Raw genomic sequence first — 14113 nt, 5'->3', positions numbered from 1 at the left:
AACGACAGTTTCTTTATTATTATTATTATTATTATTATTATTAAATATATTATTTTGCTTATCTAAGGTTATTTACAGATACACTACTGTTAGGGAAACATATAAATCACATAAATGCATTTGACATAGATATTTTTATTACCTTAATAGTGAATTAATTGATTATTATTAGCCCTCATCTACAGCAAAAATAACAGGACAAAAATTAACATGGTGAAGAAAAATAAATAATGTGATATTAATACTAATGGAACAGAAATAGTACATGCCTCAACTATGGCAACACAAACAAGACAAACACAACACAAACCTGAACTACACATACATTTAAAGAACAAATAGTAATGAGGCAGCAAAACAATACAGATCTTGAATAAGGAAACACTAATAAGACATAAAAACAGGAAGTCAAATGCAGTAGCGCCCTAAGTGGAACTAATGGAAGAAAAACTACTGGGGTGCCAACAGTAAAAGTAGACAAAAAAGTAACGTGGCAGAAAATCAAATAGGGAAAACTTTAAACATGGGAACACTAAAAAGAACAAATAGTAACGTGGCTGCAAACCTGATATGGTTACTGCAGAACTACTGCTACAGATGTAAAGTATAGCAGTACTAAAGGACGAACAAATACCATGCCAGGAACACTAAATGGGCCAAAAGTAAGGTTGGCAACAATGCAAATTCTAAATACGGACAAAAAAACTAAACAAGAAGACAAAATTGTTGGTACGAATGCAATACTGCCGTAAAGTTAAACTGATGGAAGAGCGTGTCTCACCACTGAGACAAAAACAGGGTAGCAAAACAAATGGGGGGAGAAAAACTTTAATTAGGGCAAGACTTAAAAAAAAAAGATAACCTAATGGGGTTACCGTAAAACCGATGTAAACTATAACAGTACTAAAGGGACAAAAACATATCGAGGGTTAAAAACAATACCGAAGTCCTGAAGTAAGGTAACACTAAATGGGCTAAAAAATAAAAAATGTATAAAATAAAAAGAGAAAGTCAAACTACTGGGAGCAACACAATACTGCCCTGAAATAAGATGAAACCGGTGGAAGCAAAACTACTAACGAAACAAAAAGTAACAGGGCAGCAAAACAAATGCAAAAAAAAGTTTACAAATAGTAAAAGTACAGCAAGACTACCAAAAAGATAATAATAACAATATAACACTTGCAGGACAAAAAGTATCAAAGCAAAAAAAAAGTAATACGACAAAAATAATACACACTTTAACTACCAGAATCCAAGTCAAAAGTATTGGAACAAACTCTATACTGCCCTACAATGAAAAGCGAAACTAAGAGGAAAAAAAAACTACTGTGGCGACTAACAAGACAAAAAGTAACACAGACAAAAATGCCACAGCTCATAAGTAAGGCAATGCAAACCAGTGAAAAAGACAAAAACATGGAGCATAAAAACTAACCAAAATGTTTCTACACCTACGAATTTATGCTGAGACAGAAAAAGGGGCGGAGCTTTCAGTGTGCATCTTATAGTGCGTAAAATGAATGTACAATCACGTCTAAAATGGCTCTGATTGTCTTTATCTTGTTTACTTTTATAAATCCAAGCATAAATAAAATCTGAATTATTCCTTTTTTTCATTAAACTCTGCTATTCTTATGGGCAATAATTGAAAAAGATACCTGAAATGACTGGTGTTTGTGTAATTGTAATTGTAATATTCAGCTTACTTGTGCAATCTTTTCTTATTCTTGATTAGATTCATGAGAATATATTTTTAAGATGAACTCTAATTGAATATAACTTTCTTTAACACTTTTCCCGAAAATAAGAGCACATCACTTGTTAGGTTATCTTTTTTCCTTTCTTTCCTTTTTGAAACTTTTGATTATTCATAATTTTCAGACTTTCAGTGCGCTCCATCATTCAAAAATATAAAAATACAAAAGATTCTAATCATACAAATCACACTATATAGGCATAATTCATAAACACAATTTTGGTAGTAAATACATCTAAATTAGTCACAGTTATCACAGTTAGTTTCTAATTTGTATATGATCTGCATTTTGTGTATACTGAGGTCTCTGTGTAAGTGCTATATACGTATTTGTTACTCTTCTGTTCGATTGGAGGTACTATATAGTGTGGCGGGAAAAAAAAACAAAAAAAAAAAAAATTTACCTCACCTCATCAATTCTACCGTTTAATCACCAAATATAATTAGCCAAGATGTCTTCACCTTCAGTCGTGCACTGAAGCTAAAAGGCAATACAATGAATGGAAGTCTATACAATAAATAGTAAGAATTAAGCTATCTGGTGGTTGAGTAAACATTAGTAACATTTTATAACTTACAGTGTTTGTTAAACAAACTGCTGTGTAAATTGACTATTAACTTTAATGAGTTACCGTAGCTGATTATTATTATTCCTCGTGCTTTATTCTGTAGTAAAAGGAGTAGCGCCTTGATGATGTCATTACAGTACGTAGCTTATTAACGTCGAACAGGAAGAGTCTGATGCTAATTTATGAAAAATACTTTGCCGTGGGATAGACTTGTAGTACTATCTACTGTAGTTAATTGTTTTATATTATATTTGCTCTGTTATGTTAGCTATACATCTATAACTTTTAGCTCCAGTGCAGAACTAAAAAAGGAAAATTGTATTAAAAAATAAATTTTATTTCTACGCTTGTGAGCTGCCCAGTAATTTCCCAGTTATTGATCTCTATACATTACGTACATTTGCTCACGCATTTGCTCTACAGGTTAAATACCCCATGGTGCTGATGTTGTTTTACTGTACAAACAGTGATAACAGTATTACATAAGTTACTCTTACTAACTTACCCTAATGTATTAGATATAACATGTGCCTGATGCCTGCCGTTCAGTATCCTACTCAGGGTCCCGGTGCATGCGTCGTCCTCACGGTTCACCGTCATGGTCTAATCACCTTGGATAGGATAAGATCTCAGGGGAGGACAGAGCGAAGGACAGTGATTGGCTGAAATTAATGCCAACATGCCAGTGAGGAGAGAAAGAGGCTGTGATTGGCCAGAAAGGGACACGGGAATTGGTTTGCAAAAAGGGTTATGCCTCAGAAAAAAAGAGCAAATCTCTCTATATATTAGACTACACGTGAGTAGGATAAGTTAAATAAAAAAAATAATAAATAAAAATCCATATGAATAAGAAAAGTTTTTTTCCCTTTCTTTTGGGCATGGAGTGCAACATTTGGGTTATGCCTGATGCATGCCAAAATGGTGCATATCATTTAAGCAAATGGCAGAATGTAGATTAGCCAGAGGAGAGAAGTGCAAGCATGAAGCAAGCAAGTAAGGAGAGGTAAGAGCGAGGGTAGAAAGAAGAGAAAAGACAAAACTGTTAATTTGGAGCTTATGGCCAGAATTGTATAAAAAAGAAAAAAAAGGCACATACAAACAGTGTTCTTCGGCCCCCTTTTTTTAAAGTATTGATGAAAAGTTTGAACACCCTTTTCCATTTTGGTACTTTCAACAAAACTGTTAAACAAAAGTGAAGCTTATATTATGCTGTGAAAAAAAATCAACCACAATTTTTAAGAAACTATTTTTGTTACTTTTTTCCCTTACCTCAAGTCTAGTCATGTTCCAAGGCGTGTTTGGGTTTTGTTTTTCATTACAGCTTTTTGATAAAAGTTTGATCAGGTACAATTTTAAATGTGATGTTAATCAACAAATCTTGTTACTTATTTTTTTTTTACCACACATACTATTCAGCAACTACTATTAATTATTTAGTAATATGGTGGTACCTCGGTATACGAATTGAATCTGTCCCGGAGGCAAGTTCTTAAAGCGAAATTTCCATGTTGCAAAACGCATTTTTCCATAGGAAATAATGTAAATGCAGATAATGCGTTCCAGCCACCCAAAAATATTACCAATCTATAAGACTACAGGGGAAAAGATTGTTTGTTTGGCCACACCCACTATTTCTGGAACAGGCTCCGCAACGAGGACCATGTTACTGCGGAATCAGCTCCTAGTAGGTATCTCATACAGTTAGCACTAGACTAGCATCAAAAAGCCTGTTCTCAGACCGCCTTTTAAACATGTTACATGCTGGACTTTGTACTATCTTGGTGATAAGCCTGCCTTTGTGGTGGTATGCAGAGTAAGAAATGTCTCTTATAGCACCAAAATAAACAAGGTTGTCTTGAAGCAAATAATAAAAAAAAATTGGTCTGAGCATCTGCTTTGAGGTGTACTTAGTGTCTGGGAATGAAGCCACTTCCTCCCGCTAACTGTGAATAATTTTGTCCCTTTCATTCATACAAGCAGACTTAAAGCATTACCAAGTGGCTAGTATTACCTTAATATGCTAATCAAGGACTTTTCTAACAAACCATTTGACTTTTTCTGAATAAAACATTCCTACTGCCAAGAATTCCTCACCCATGGTGTCTTACGCTTTTTCTTTCTCTGCTTTTTTCTTTAGCCAGACAGTTCATAAACTAATTAGATTTGTTACAAAGATAGATGCTAAGGTACAAAAGCTTGTTTTCTGTTAAGATGCAGGATGCCAAATTTGCCTGACCTCTGGCTGGGTATAAAGCAGAAGCTGCCAGGCTCTAATGCAACTCTGACAGATGGTTGGTATTTGCCTCACACCATGTGACGAGGTTTCATCAGCCATGCTCACGTCACACAGGTCATGGTGGCCAGAATGAATGGTTGGCTATGGTTGAGTGAGCGTTTACCATTCTTCAGACCGTCTGAATGAAGCTGTCTACACCCAGGCACTCACTCCATCACAGCTTTTTACATCCCCTAGTCAACAGCCTTTTACCAAATCTATGGGGAGGTATCCCTGGCTCTTGACCAAGAGTTGCTTTGTTATTTTATTGGGCTTAGTGACATTCAGTAGATTACATATATGAGCACTGTTTTTGGTCAACAAGCTTAAATTTCATTGCCTTGTGGCTCATCTTCTGTTGTTGTTGAGGGTCTTTACAAACTCTTGCTATTTCTGCTGCAATCATAAAGGATTCCCCCAGGACCTGCACTATGCTCGCACACAGCACTGATTGCCTTCACCTTTTTACGCCTGTACAGTATACAGTTATTGGCAGCTCGGCGGCTCAGTGGTTTGTACAGGGTCTGGGTTCAATTCCCAGCTTGGGTCTGTGTACATAGAATTTGCATGTTCTCCCCGTGCTTGGTGGGTTTCCTCCAAGTACTTCGGTTTCGTCCCACAGTCCAAATACATGCAGATTAGGTTAACTGGCGTTGCCAAATTGCCTGTGTAAATAACCAGACATTCTACCAACCATGGTGGAAAAAATGGGAATGAATACAATGGTCGCCATCGCCCTCCACGGTCCCTAGCTGGACTACAGAGGTTCCTAGATGGATACAGTTACTGCACATCAACCAAAAAAAGACTTGAGTCTGACAACTCTCAAATTATCTTCCACTGACACTGTGTCCTTCTTGGATCAGTTACACGGGATTAACCAGTCTCAGTGGAAGGCTCTCAGTCAGCTGGCTAGCTAGTTAATGTCTTCATACTGTAGATAAAGTATCTAATAGCCTGGCCCCTCTCACTAAACCACTCTATCTCTCTCTCTCTTTCTCTCTATTTGCATTTCAGTCTACAGTATGCTTGTTTTTTCATCTCTCTCTCTCTCTCTCCACTTCTCCCCAATTGCTGGTCTCCTTTGACTTAGCAAAGCTGCCCCTGAAGATAAGCGTCACTTGAGAGACTTTGAAGCTCCTAGCTTTTTCCATGCTTCGTCTCTGGTGTGGTTTTTCTTTTTTTTTCTGTTTTTTTCTTCTGTTCATATTTTTGTAACCAAACAGGTTTCTTTTGTTGTGGTGGTGAGTTGTTTATTAATTACTCCATTTAAAATATTTAATATGTTTTTTTTCCCGAACCATTTTGGACCTTTTCTTCTTCATCATCTTACAAGCTTAGATTTGCTTTGGTTGTAATATAATATAATATTTTATTTGTGTGTGCCCTGCGATGGATTGGCACCCCATCCAGGGTGTACCCTGATTCATGCCCTAAGGGTTCTGGGATAGGCTCCCCAGGCCCCCCTGTGACCCTGTGTACAGAATAAAGTGGTATAGATAATATAATATAATATAATATAATATAATATAATATAATATAATATAATATAATATAATATAATATAATAACACTGATTAGCATCAAACCTGCTAAATGAGACCTGTTTGAATTAAATTTATAGATTTTTTTTTATAATATAAGAAATCTTATAAGAAAGATTTCTTATTTTATATAATATAAGAAATCTTTATTTTAATTAGCCTTTTTTTTAACAACGCTAAATAAAAGCATCTTGGGCTATGCTAGCACAGGTGCCAACATTGTTAGGAAGAAAACTTTTATCTTAAAAAGCTGTGACTTTTTTTTTTTCGATTACCATTTGCATGTAGCAGGTTTACAACTGAGCCTTATGAAATCTGCAGGTTTCTTTTTTTGTTTAGCTAGCAGAGTTCCTTGCTAGCCGAAGTGACAACGTTGCTAGCAAGAACACTCCCATGTTAAAATGCTGTGACTAAATCATAAGACAAATCATCAGTTTAGATAGATGGGTGAAAAATCTGACCAAAGGGATTAAGCACTGTTTGTTTTTTTCTTGAGGTAAGGAAAAAGTTAAAAAGTTGATCTTGAAAAGGAAGCTAGAAATGCTACACCACCAATGCTAATGTTGGTTGTTGATTTGTTTTTTTTTAGATCACAGCATATTAAGAAGAGCTGTATGTTGGCTAAAGATGATACAAGGGCAAAACTTTTTAGACACTGAAAGCAGAAAGCCCTGGGGTGCAGTTTGTAATGACAAAAAAGATTAAATAATTCTTTTGACAAAGGAAAAGTCGGCACAGTGTACTGAAATCAGTCTCGATGGACTGTATCCATACACAAGGGTGAGAGAGAGAGAAGGAGAAAGTAAAAATGAGTGCATTTTTTGAGGGTTTGGTTCTGCTGTAACATATAAGGTTGCGTGATGTCTATGGAGCAGAGAGGAAGCAAACAAAAAACATAACAAGACATTTAAATGGAAAGACAATAGGGTCTAAATGCTTGAACCCCCTGCAGAGAGGTAGCCATCATGCCCAAAAAACGCTTAGCTTCAGACTTCACAGATGATCCTAATTGTGCTTAGCTGTCGACCTCGAACGTCCTTAAAGTGCTAACAAAGACAGACTAGCAAGCTCAGCTAGCAAGCTTCATCGGGTAACAGTGCTAGCGTAGCAGGTAGCGCTCAGTCCTAGATTGGGAGCGTCAGGTTCGTTCGGAAGAATTAGTGCCAGTAGCTGTTTAGAAGTGAAATACCTGCTGCTGGCCCTGTTGCTCACGCTGCTTCCTGTTCTTCTGCTCCAAACTGCTCTGCTGGAGCTGCTTCAACCGAGATGACGACGACGAAGAAGTCGTCTTAGCCGACCCTGGAGGAGTCCTTGCGTTCTGAAAAGAAAAAAATGAAGACTTAACACAACAAAAGTTCTGGAAGGCAAAAAGAAACTTTATAAGTCTATCATCAGAAGAGTAAGTTAGAAAGGAAAAGCAGATCGACACCTAGCATGTGTGGGTTAAAACAAAAAGGAAAAACCCACAAGACTCTCTATTTACACTCTGTTCTGTTATGACAGTTCCACCAGGGGAGTTCAGCGTAACATATTACCCCATGCCGCAAACAACAGAAAGAAAGCTTTGTGTGCCTCTCGCCCACACATGCGAACTGTCTAAACAGCGAAGCTAACACTGTCGTAAATTATACCAAGCAACAAGAAAGCAACCAAAACACTCTTACACAAACCACCCAGGGTAAAGCAGTCCGACAGAGCAATTAAGCAAAGCAGCGTGGGATCCAGAAGTTAACAGGGCTCAGTTCCGTAGCGATTATCTGGAGGTTATGTCCACACATCATAAAATATGAAAAAAGGTAGGTATAATGATGTATTGATGATGGTTATTGTATAAAAAGTAAAAAAAAAAAAAAAGAAAAAAAATCATTACACTTCAAGTTTGCCATCACATGAAAATAATCAGCCTTTATTTTAAATGTAAACCGTTTCATTGGAGCTATTTGATGATGTAATTTTCTCCTTAAACTCATGTGAATACATTTTCCAGAAGAAAACAAATTAAGCAAGAGAAGGAGAGAAAAAAGAAGAAAAGGAAAAGGCTAAGATGTCAGTCAGGGCTTCAGTTTTAAGCTCTTGTTGTATGTTCATTATTATACTGGCAACTTTTTGAGGAATGTTCATTAGGCATTTAATCGTTAGCCGGAAATTAAAATACTGACAGTTATTTAGTTGATTCTAATAAAATTTTATGATTCAATTTATTTTGTTAAACGCTCAATAAAAAGAGGTTTAGCATAAGCATCAAGTTAAATATTGCATAGCTATTATTTATTATTATTATTATTAATATTATTAATATTATTACTGCAAAAAAAAACACTTTTTTCATTTTTAGGCATTCCGATGGGTCTCCAGTGTGCACATCAATGTGGCATTTTTTTTTTTATTGGCCTGGGTTTAAACAAACCAATTCGTTTTTCCCCCTACTGTGACATCATATAAGAAGATACCCCTCCCCTGGCTTTCTGATCAGCTCTACCGTTTGCTGTAGCACATGGCTCAGCATTATCTCCTTTACTGTACATAGACACTGAAACTGCATGTCTGGAGGAAAAGTGAAATAAAGAGCGTTTGAGATATGGAATAATTAATTTCCTGGGAGGTATTTTGGTAAGAGTATTAACACACACACTATAGAGGAGCCTCTAAGACCTTGTTAATAAAACAGTAAAATACAGGATCTTTAAAATTACAAAAATAATAATGATAATAATAGGTTCTTGTTACTAAGAACATCCAAAGGATGCCGTATAAACTCCTTCCATAATAGTAATTTTTACAGTAAATAACCGTCCTCTTACAAGAAAACATCATAACATTTACAAGAATTTTTTACCACAGATGTCCAAAACAAGTCCCTAGTATTATGAAATTAAAACTTCAGATCAATCAGATTTAAGAATTCAGGAGCAATTTAGTATAAAAAAAAATTTAGTCCATAGAAGTTGTCTCGAAAAGTTGCCAGTGTACAGTATGAAGTAAATCATTAGAGTAAGGATCTAAGCAGAAGGGAAACCAGGAGAGGGTTTGAGGTGAATTAACCGGTTACCTCTAACCACAAACTGCTGCATGTCCACTGACCCAAACCCGGAGCGTTGCTTTTGGGACTGGTGGACTGTGGGAAGTTGATGGACTTGGGAGTGACGCGCTTTACCAGGGCTGGCTGGAAGATCTGCCATATGAGTGTATGTGTGTGCATGTGTGTTAGGAGAAATTAAGATACAGTATGACCCGTGTTAAGCTGGTTTCCCCACTGTTTTTCTTCATTAATTTAAGTCCAAAAAAAAAACACAAATGTAATGAGATGATAATTTTACAATTATGCTTAGAGGAGAAAGACAAACAATAAATAACTCTATGTGCTTAGAACAGCTATGTATTATCCAGCATTAAGCAATGATGTTGATTAACAAAGCTGAATAAGTAACTTTTATGATAACAGGATTTCCACAGTATGCGACCTAGAGATTGAGAACAAATCTTTCATCCATATTTTACCTCAAGTTCTGCCATAATCTTCTCCTCCTCGTCCCCATCCTCCTTCATCCCAGAAGCAGCAATAACCGGTGGTGTGGAGCATGGCCGGAGCCCGTCAGAAGTCGAAGGTCGTCTGAGTTTAACAGGTGGAGTCTGAGATTGGACTACCGTATCTAACTCCTCACAGTTTTCATTCTTTTCAGGTTTCTATAAAAAAAGAGCAAAGAAGAGTTTCAAATGAGATATTAATGAAATGAATACGCCAATTTTTTTTTCAGTGAGTTTGGAAGTGTAAGACAGCAAAGCTAGGCACCGAAAGAACTGCAGGAAAGATATATAAATTTTTTATGATAACAGTTGCCAATATATTTCATTATCGATTCTTTATCGATTATCGATTTCATGCTAGTGGAACAGAAGCTATTAAAGCCTGTTAGAAGGTCTAAAGGATCGTAATAAACAACAAACTTTATAATTTCTTACGCTAAGACTCTTGTTAACGATGACAACCTCGCCACTGCTGTTAGTTGTGACTCTGTGCCCTGATGGGAAACTGCGGCGTGGTGGTGGAGGTGGTGGAGACTTGGAGGGTTTTTCTGTTCGATACCGTGGAACCGTCAACTCCCCTAAGATCATGCAAGAGAAACAGATAAACTGGTCACATGGGTTCATTGGTATGATGTAACCATCTGAAATAGAGCTAGACTGCAAAATTACAATTACTTGCTAATTAGAGCAACCTCAGACACATTATGCAAACGCAGATTTTTTTTCTAGCAAAAAAAAGTCAGGGACCCAAACACACCAGCACCCTCAATGTTTAGCTAAACATACATCTGATAGTAGATTATGGAAAATTATTGATAGTAGGAAATGTCTTGATGTAGCGTGATGTTTCAAAAACCTCTAGAGTTTAATTAAAATAATGAGTGTTGAAACACATTATACAGTATAGTATACAATTACAGTGGAACCTTGAATTCCGAGCATAATTCGTTCCAGAAGCTTGTATATAAAAACACTCATATATCAAAGCAAATTTCCCAAAAGAAATACTGAAAACTTTAGATTATTCATTTCACAACCCAAAAAGTAAAAATTTTAAAAATTATATAAACACTACGACTGAGCACGAGAAAGAGACGAACCATTGGTTCAGTTGTGAACAAGAAGCGCATGCATGCTACATGATTATACGTAATACTCGTAAATCAAGACTCAATCTGTTTTTTATTAAATTTTATTTTATTTTTTATTTAAAATTTTTGCTCATCTTGCGGAACGCTTGCACCCCAGGTTACTTAATCCGAGGTTCCACTGTATGTTGCATTGTATGATTCATATTATACATAGAGAAAATGGATCCTTTGACATTAAAACAAAGATCATTGAAGACTTAAATCATGTTCATTTTACTTCAGCACATAAAACATTCTAACAGATTAGTCCAAGTGTGAGTTCCCTTTTTTTATCTTACCTGATTCTCTTCGTTGAAGGCCCTCCTTGCCAGCTGGTTTAGGTGGTGGCTTTCCTGGTTGGTGTTCAGGTGTACAGCTTGGTGTCGAAGATGGTGAGGCAGGTTTGGGTAGTGAGGTGAGCTGTGGTTTAGGGGGTACAGCAGGTTTGGTGATCTGCTTGGCTGCAAAATCCAGATCAGGGATGGCCTTCATCAGTTCTGCTTGCGTCTCCTCCAGGAGACGATTTATATCCTGGGCACTAAACTGGGTTAAACTCGCTCGCTTTTCTTCCCAATCACGCTCTGCTGCCTAGACACACATCCACATGATATTTTTTTTTATTATTATTATTTTATGTGCTCTCTGTGGCTTGAGGCCAACTGTGACAAATAATCCACACAGCAAGTCATTTCAACTGGCTCCTCAATTAGCTCTCAAGTCCGACTACCCTGTGGAGGAACTTCTGATTTCTGTTGTTTCTATCTATGACCTAATTCATTTAGTTATTAGTCAAAGCTTGAGGTACACCAAATAACCAATGAGCTTCATCCAAAAAATAAGCTCCTGCTTCATTACTACAGACCAATACAGATCAGATTAAAAATAATTAACTTGCTCATTTTTAATGTGTCAGACATCCACGTCTGTTGGGGTCAATATGACAAAATTGCGCCCAATTGTGGTGATGTTAGTCCTCCAACAAAGTATTGTATACCTCTGCTCCTCTGCTGTGGGTGCACAGATTGGGGTGGCACCCAGGCACATCCTGACCCCTAATAAGCTTTGACGTATAGCAAAATCTAGAAGGCTATGCTTGCCAATAACAACACACTGGTATCTTTATCATTCACAACATGAGTTCATAACAAAAATGCCTTAGTAACACAATGGAGGTCTTGCCCCCCAAGGTCTTGCCCTACTTTCCTTTAAGAAAGGAAAAACAAATCTCCAACAAGAAAAAACCTTACCTTAGGTCCCATGATATAAGAACCAATGCTTTTACTGCATGTGGATGTAATGCTGCGGACATCATACACAGGTCTGACTGTAGAGTTAAATCTCTGTAACCTCAATCCAGGTAGGATGCAATTACGCATTTATACCTTTCATGTGAGTCTTTTGGGATTTGTCTTGTTATGACATTTTCCCATAGATTGACCCCAGGTGGCCCTACTGGGAGTACTTACTGTAACACCAGGCAATATCAATACTCCCACCAAAATCTTGTTCAAGATTATTTATTTGACAGCACAGTTACATTAAAGTGCTAAAACTGTCAGTGCTCATCCTAACTAGTGAGAATGCAACAAGATGGTGTAATCAAAGGAGAGCTCTGTTATCAACTTGTCATCCATCTAATGTATCCTTTCCACCCTCTTCACCTTGCATATATTACTAATAATCAGTTTTAATTCTACTCTGTCATGTATGAGAGCATCCACTACAGGCAAAAAAACGCAATGACAGAAATTGTGTTACCAGACGGACTTCCACAGACACGCCTTTGTCCGTATCTCTCCGTGTAGGCAGATCCTCCATGCCACGACTCTTTGGTGTGCCTACTGAGGTGCCATCCTGCTCAGGCATGCTGCTGTCCACTACTCCTGTGCTTGCCAGCCAGCTTCCAAGGGTGGTAGTGCCTGCTAAACCTGTAGCGCCACTCAGACTCGAGCCCAGACTGGTGCCAAGAGCACTAGACAGACTGGCACCAGAGCCTGGAAGGAAAGCTGAGTCAATTTACAGGATTGCATCAAGAGTTTACATTGATCAACTAATCCACTGGTTCCCAAGCACCCCTTATGACACTTGAGGACCTGCATTGGGAACCTCAGTTTCCTAATTAATTACTGTAAATATATGTGGAATGTAGTAGGCTACCTATGCTGACAGAGTTGGTCGTCAAGGTGCCTGACAGCCCTGCAGTGCCTGTTAAAGTGCCTGCAAAGTCAGGTATACTGGCCAGAGAGGGACTGGTCAGGATGTCCAGATCACAGCTTTTTGTAAAGTCAACATCACTGCAGGTGCTGAAGTCTTCTGGAGTTTTCCAAAGACCTTCAGATACCTGCCTATGTAAAGAAACCACAAGTGGATCTGCTTTAAATTTGTATTTCATTAAATATTATTATATTCTTGGGAATGTGGACATGTTGTCTCTTTTTCATTATGATTTTTATTTTTGTATATACATATATAAGTGTGTGCAGTACCTCCTTAGCAGTGCGAGTGTATCTGTGATGTTTCTGCAGCGTTTTAATAAGGCATCAAGCCTCAGTGGTTCTTCCTTCAGAAACTTCACTGCCTCGACCTCCACTCGCAGCACTACACGCATTTTACTTTGTAGTGTCGGGAACTGATCTGGACAGATACACACCCGTGCATAAATTTGTATACTATATACAGTGATGTGAAAAACTATTTGCCCCCTTCCTGATTTCTTATTCTTTTGCATGTTTGTCACACAAAATGTTTCTGATCATCAAACACATTTAACTATTAGTCAAAGATAACACAAGTAAACACAAAATGCAGTTTTTAAATGATGGTTTTTATTATTTAGGGAGAAAAACAATCCAAACCTACATGGCCCTGTGTGAAAAAGTAATTGCCCCCTGAACCTAATAACTGGTTGGGCCACCCTTAGCAGCAATAACTGCAATCAAGCGTTTGCGATAACTTGCAATGAGTCTTTTACAGCGCTCTGGAGGAGTTTTAGCCAACTCATCTTTGCAGAATTGTTGTATTCAGCATTATTTGAGGGTTTTCTAGCATGAACTGCCTTTTAAAGTCATGCCACAACATCTCAATAGGTTTCAGGTCAGGACTTTGACTAGGCCACTCCAAAGTCTTCATTTTGTTTTTCTTCAGCCATTCAGAGGTGGATTTGCTGGTGTGTTTTGGGTCATTGTCCTGCTGCAGCACCCAAGATCGCTTCAGCTTGAGTTGACGAACAGATGGCCGGACATTCTCCTCAAGGATTTTTTTGGTAGACAGTAGAATTCATGGTTCCATCTATCACAGCAAGCCTTCCAGGT

The 14113-nt window shown here is 37.6% G+C and overlaps 1 protein-coding gene across 2 annotated transcripts in view; it reads right to left on the bottom strand.

Annotated features, from left to right (window-relative positions):
* Window positions 1-1712: 1712 nt before the first annotated feature.
* srcin1b (SRC kinase signaling inhibitor 1b) overlaps window positions 1713-14113 on the bottom strand; it is a 46922-nt gene continuing 34521 nt past the window's right edge. For both annotated transcript variants that reach the window (XM_053493536.1, XM_053493538.1), the window contains exons 12-19: window positions 13289-13436; window positions 12960-13147; window positions 12561-12796; window positions 11102-11390; window positions 10108-10250; window positions 9646-9831; window positions 7337-7465; window positions 1713-3231 (exon numbers count right to left, since the gene is read on the bottom strand). In XM_053493536.1, the coding sequence (XP_053349511.1) occupies window positions 3226-3231; window positions 7337-7465; window positions 9646-9831; window positions 10108-10250; window positions 11102-11390; window positions 12561-12796; window positions 12960-13147; window positions 13289-13436 (1325 nt within the window). In that variant the 3' untranslated portion in view covers window positions 1713-3225. The remainder of the gene's footprint in view (window positions 3232-7336; window positions 7466-9645; window positions 9832-10107; window positions 10251-11101; window positions 11391-12560; window positions 12797-12959; window positions 13148-13288; window positions 13437-14113) is intronic.

Source organism: Clarias gariepinus, chromosome 4 (genome assembly GCF_024256425.1).
Source record: "Clarias gariepinus isolate MV-2021 ecotype Netherlands chromosome 4, CGAR_prim_01v2, whole genome shotgun sequence".
NCBI lineage: Eukaryota > Metazoa > Chordata > Actinopteri > Siluriformes > Clariidae > Clarias > Clarias gariepinus.
The sequence above is the reverse complement of the archived record's forward strand: the minus strand, read 5'-3'. Positions and strand labels throughout refer to the sequence as shown.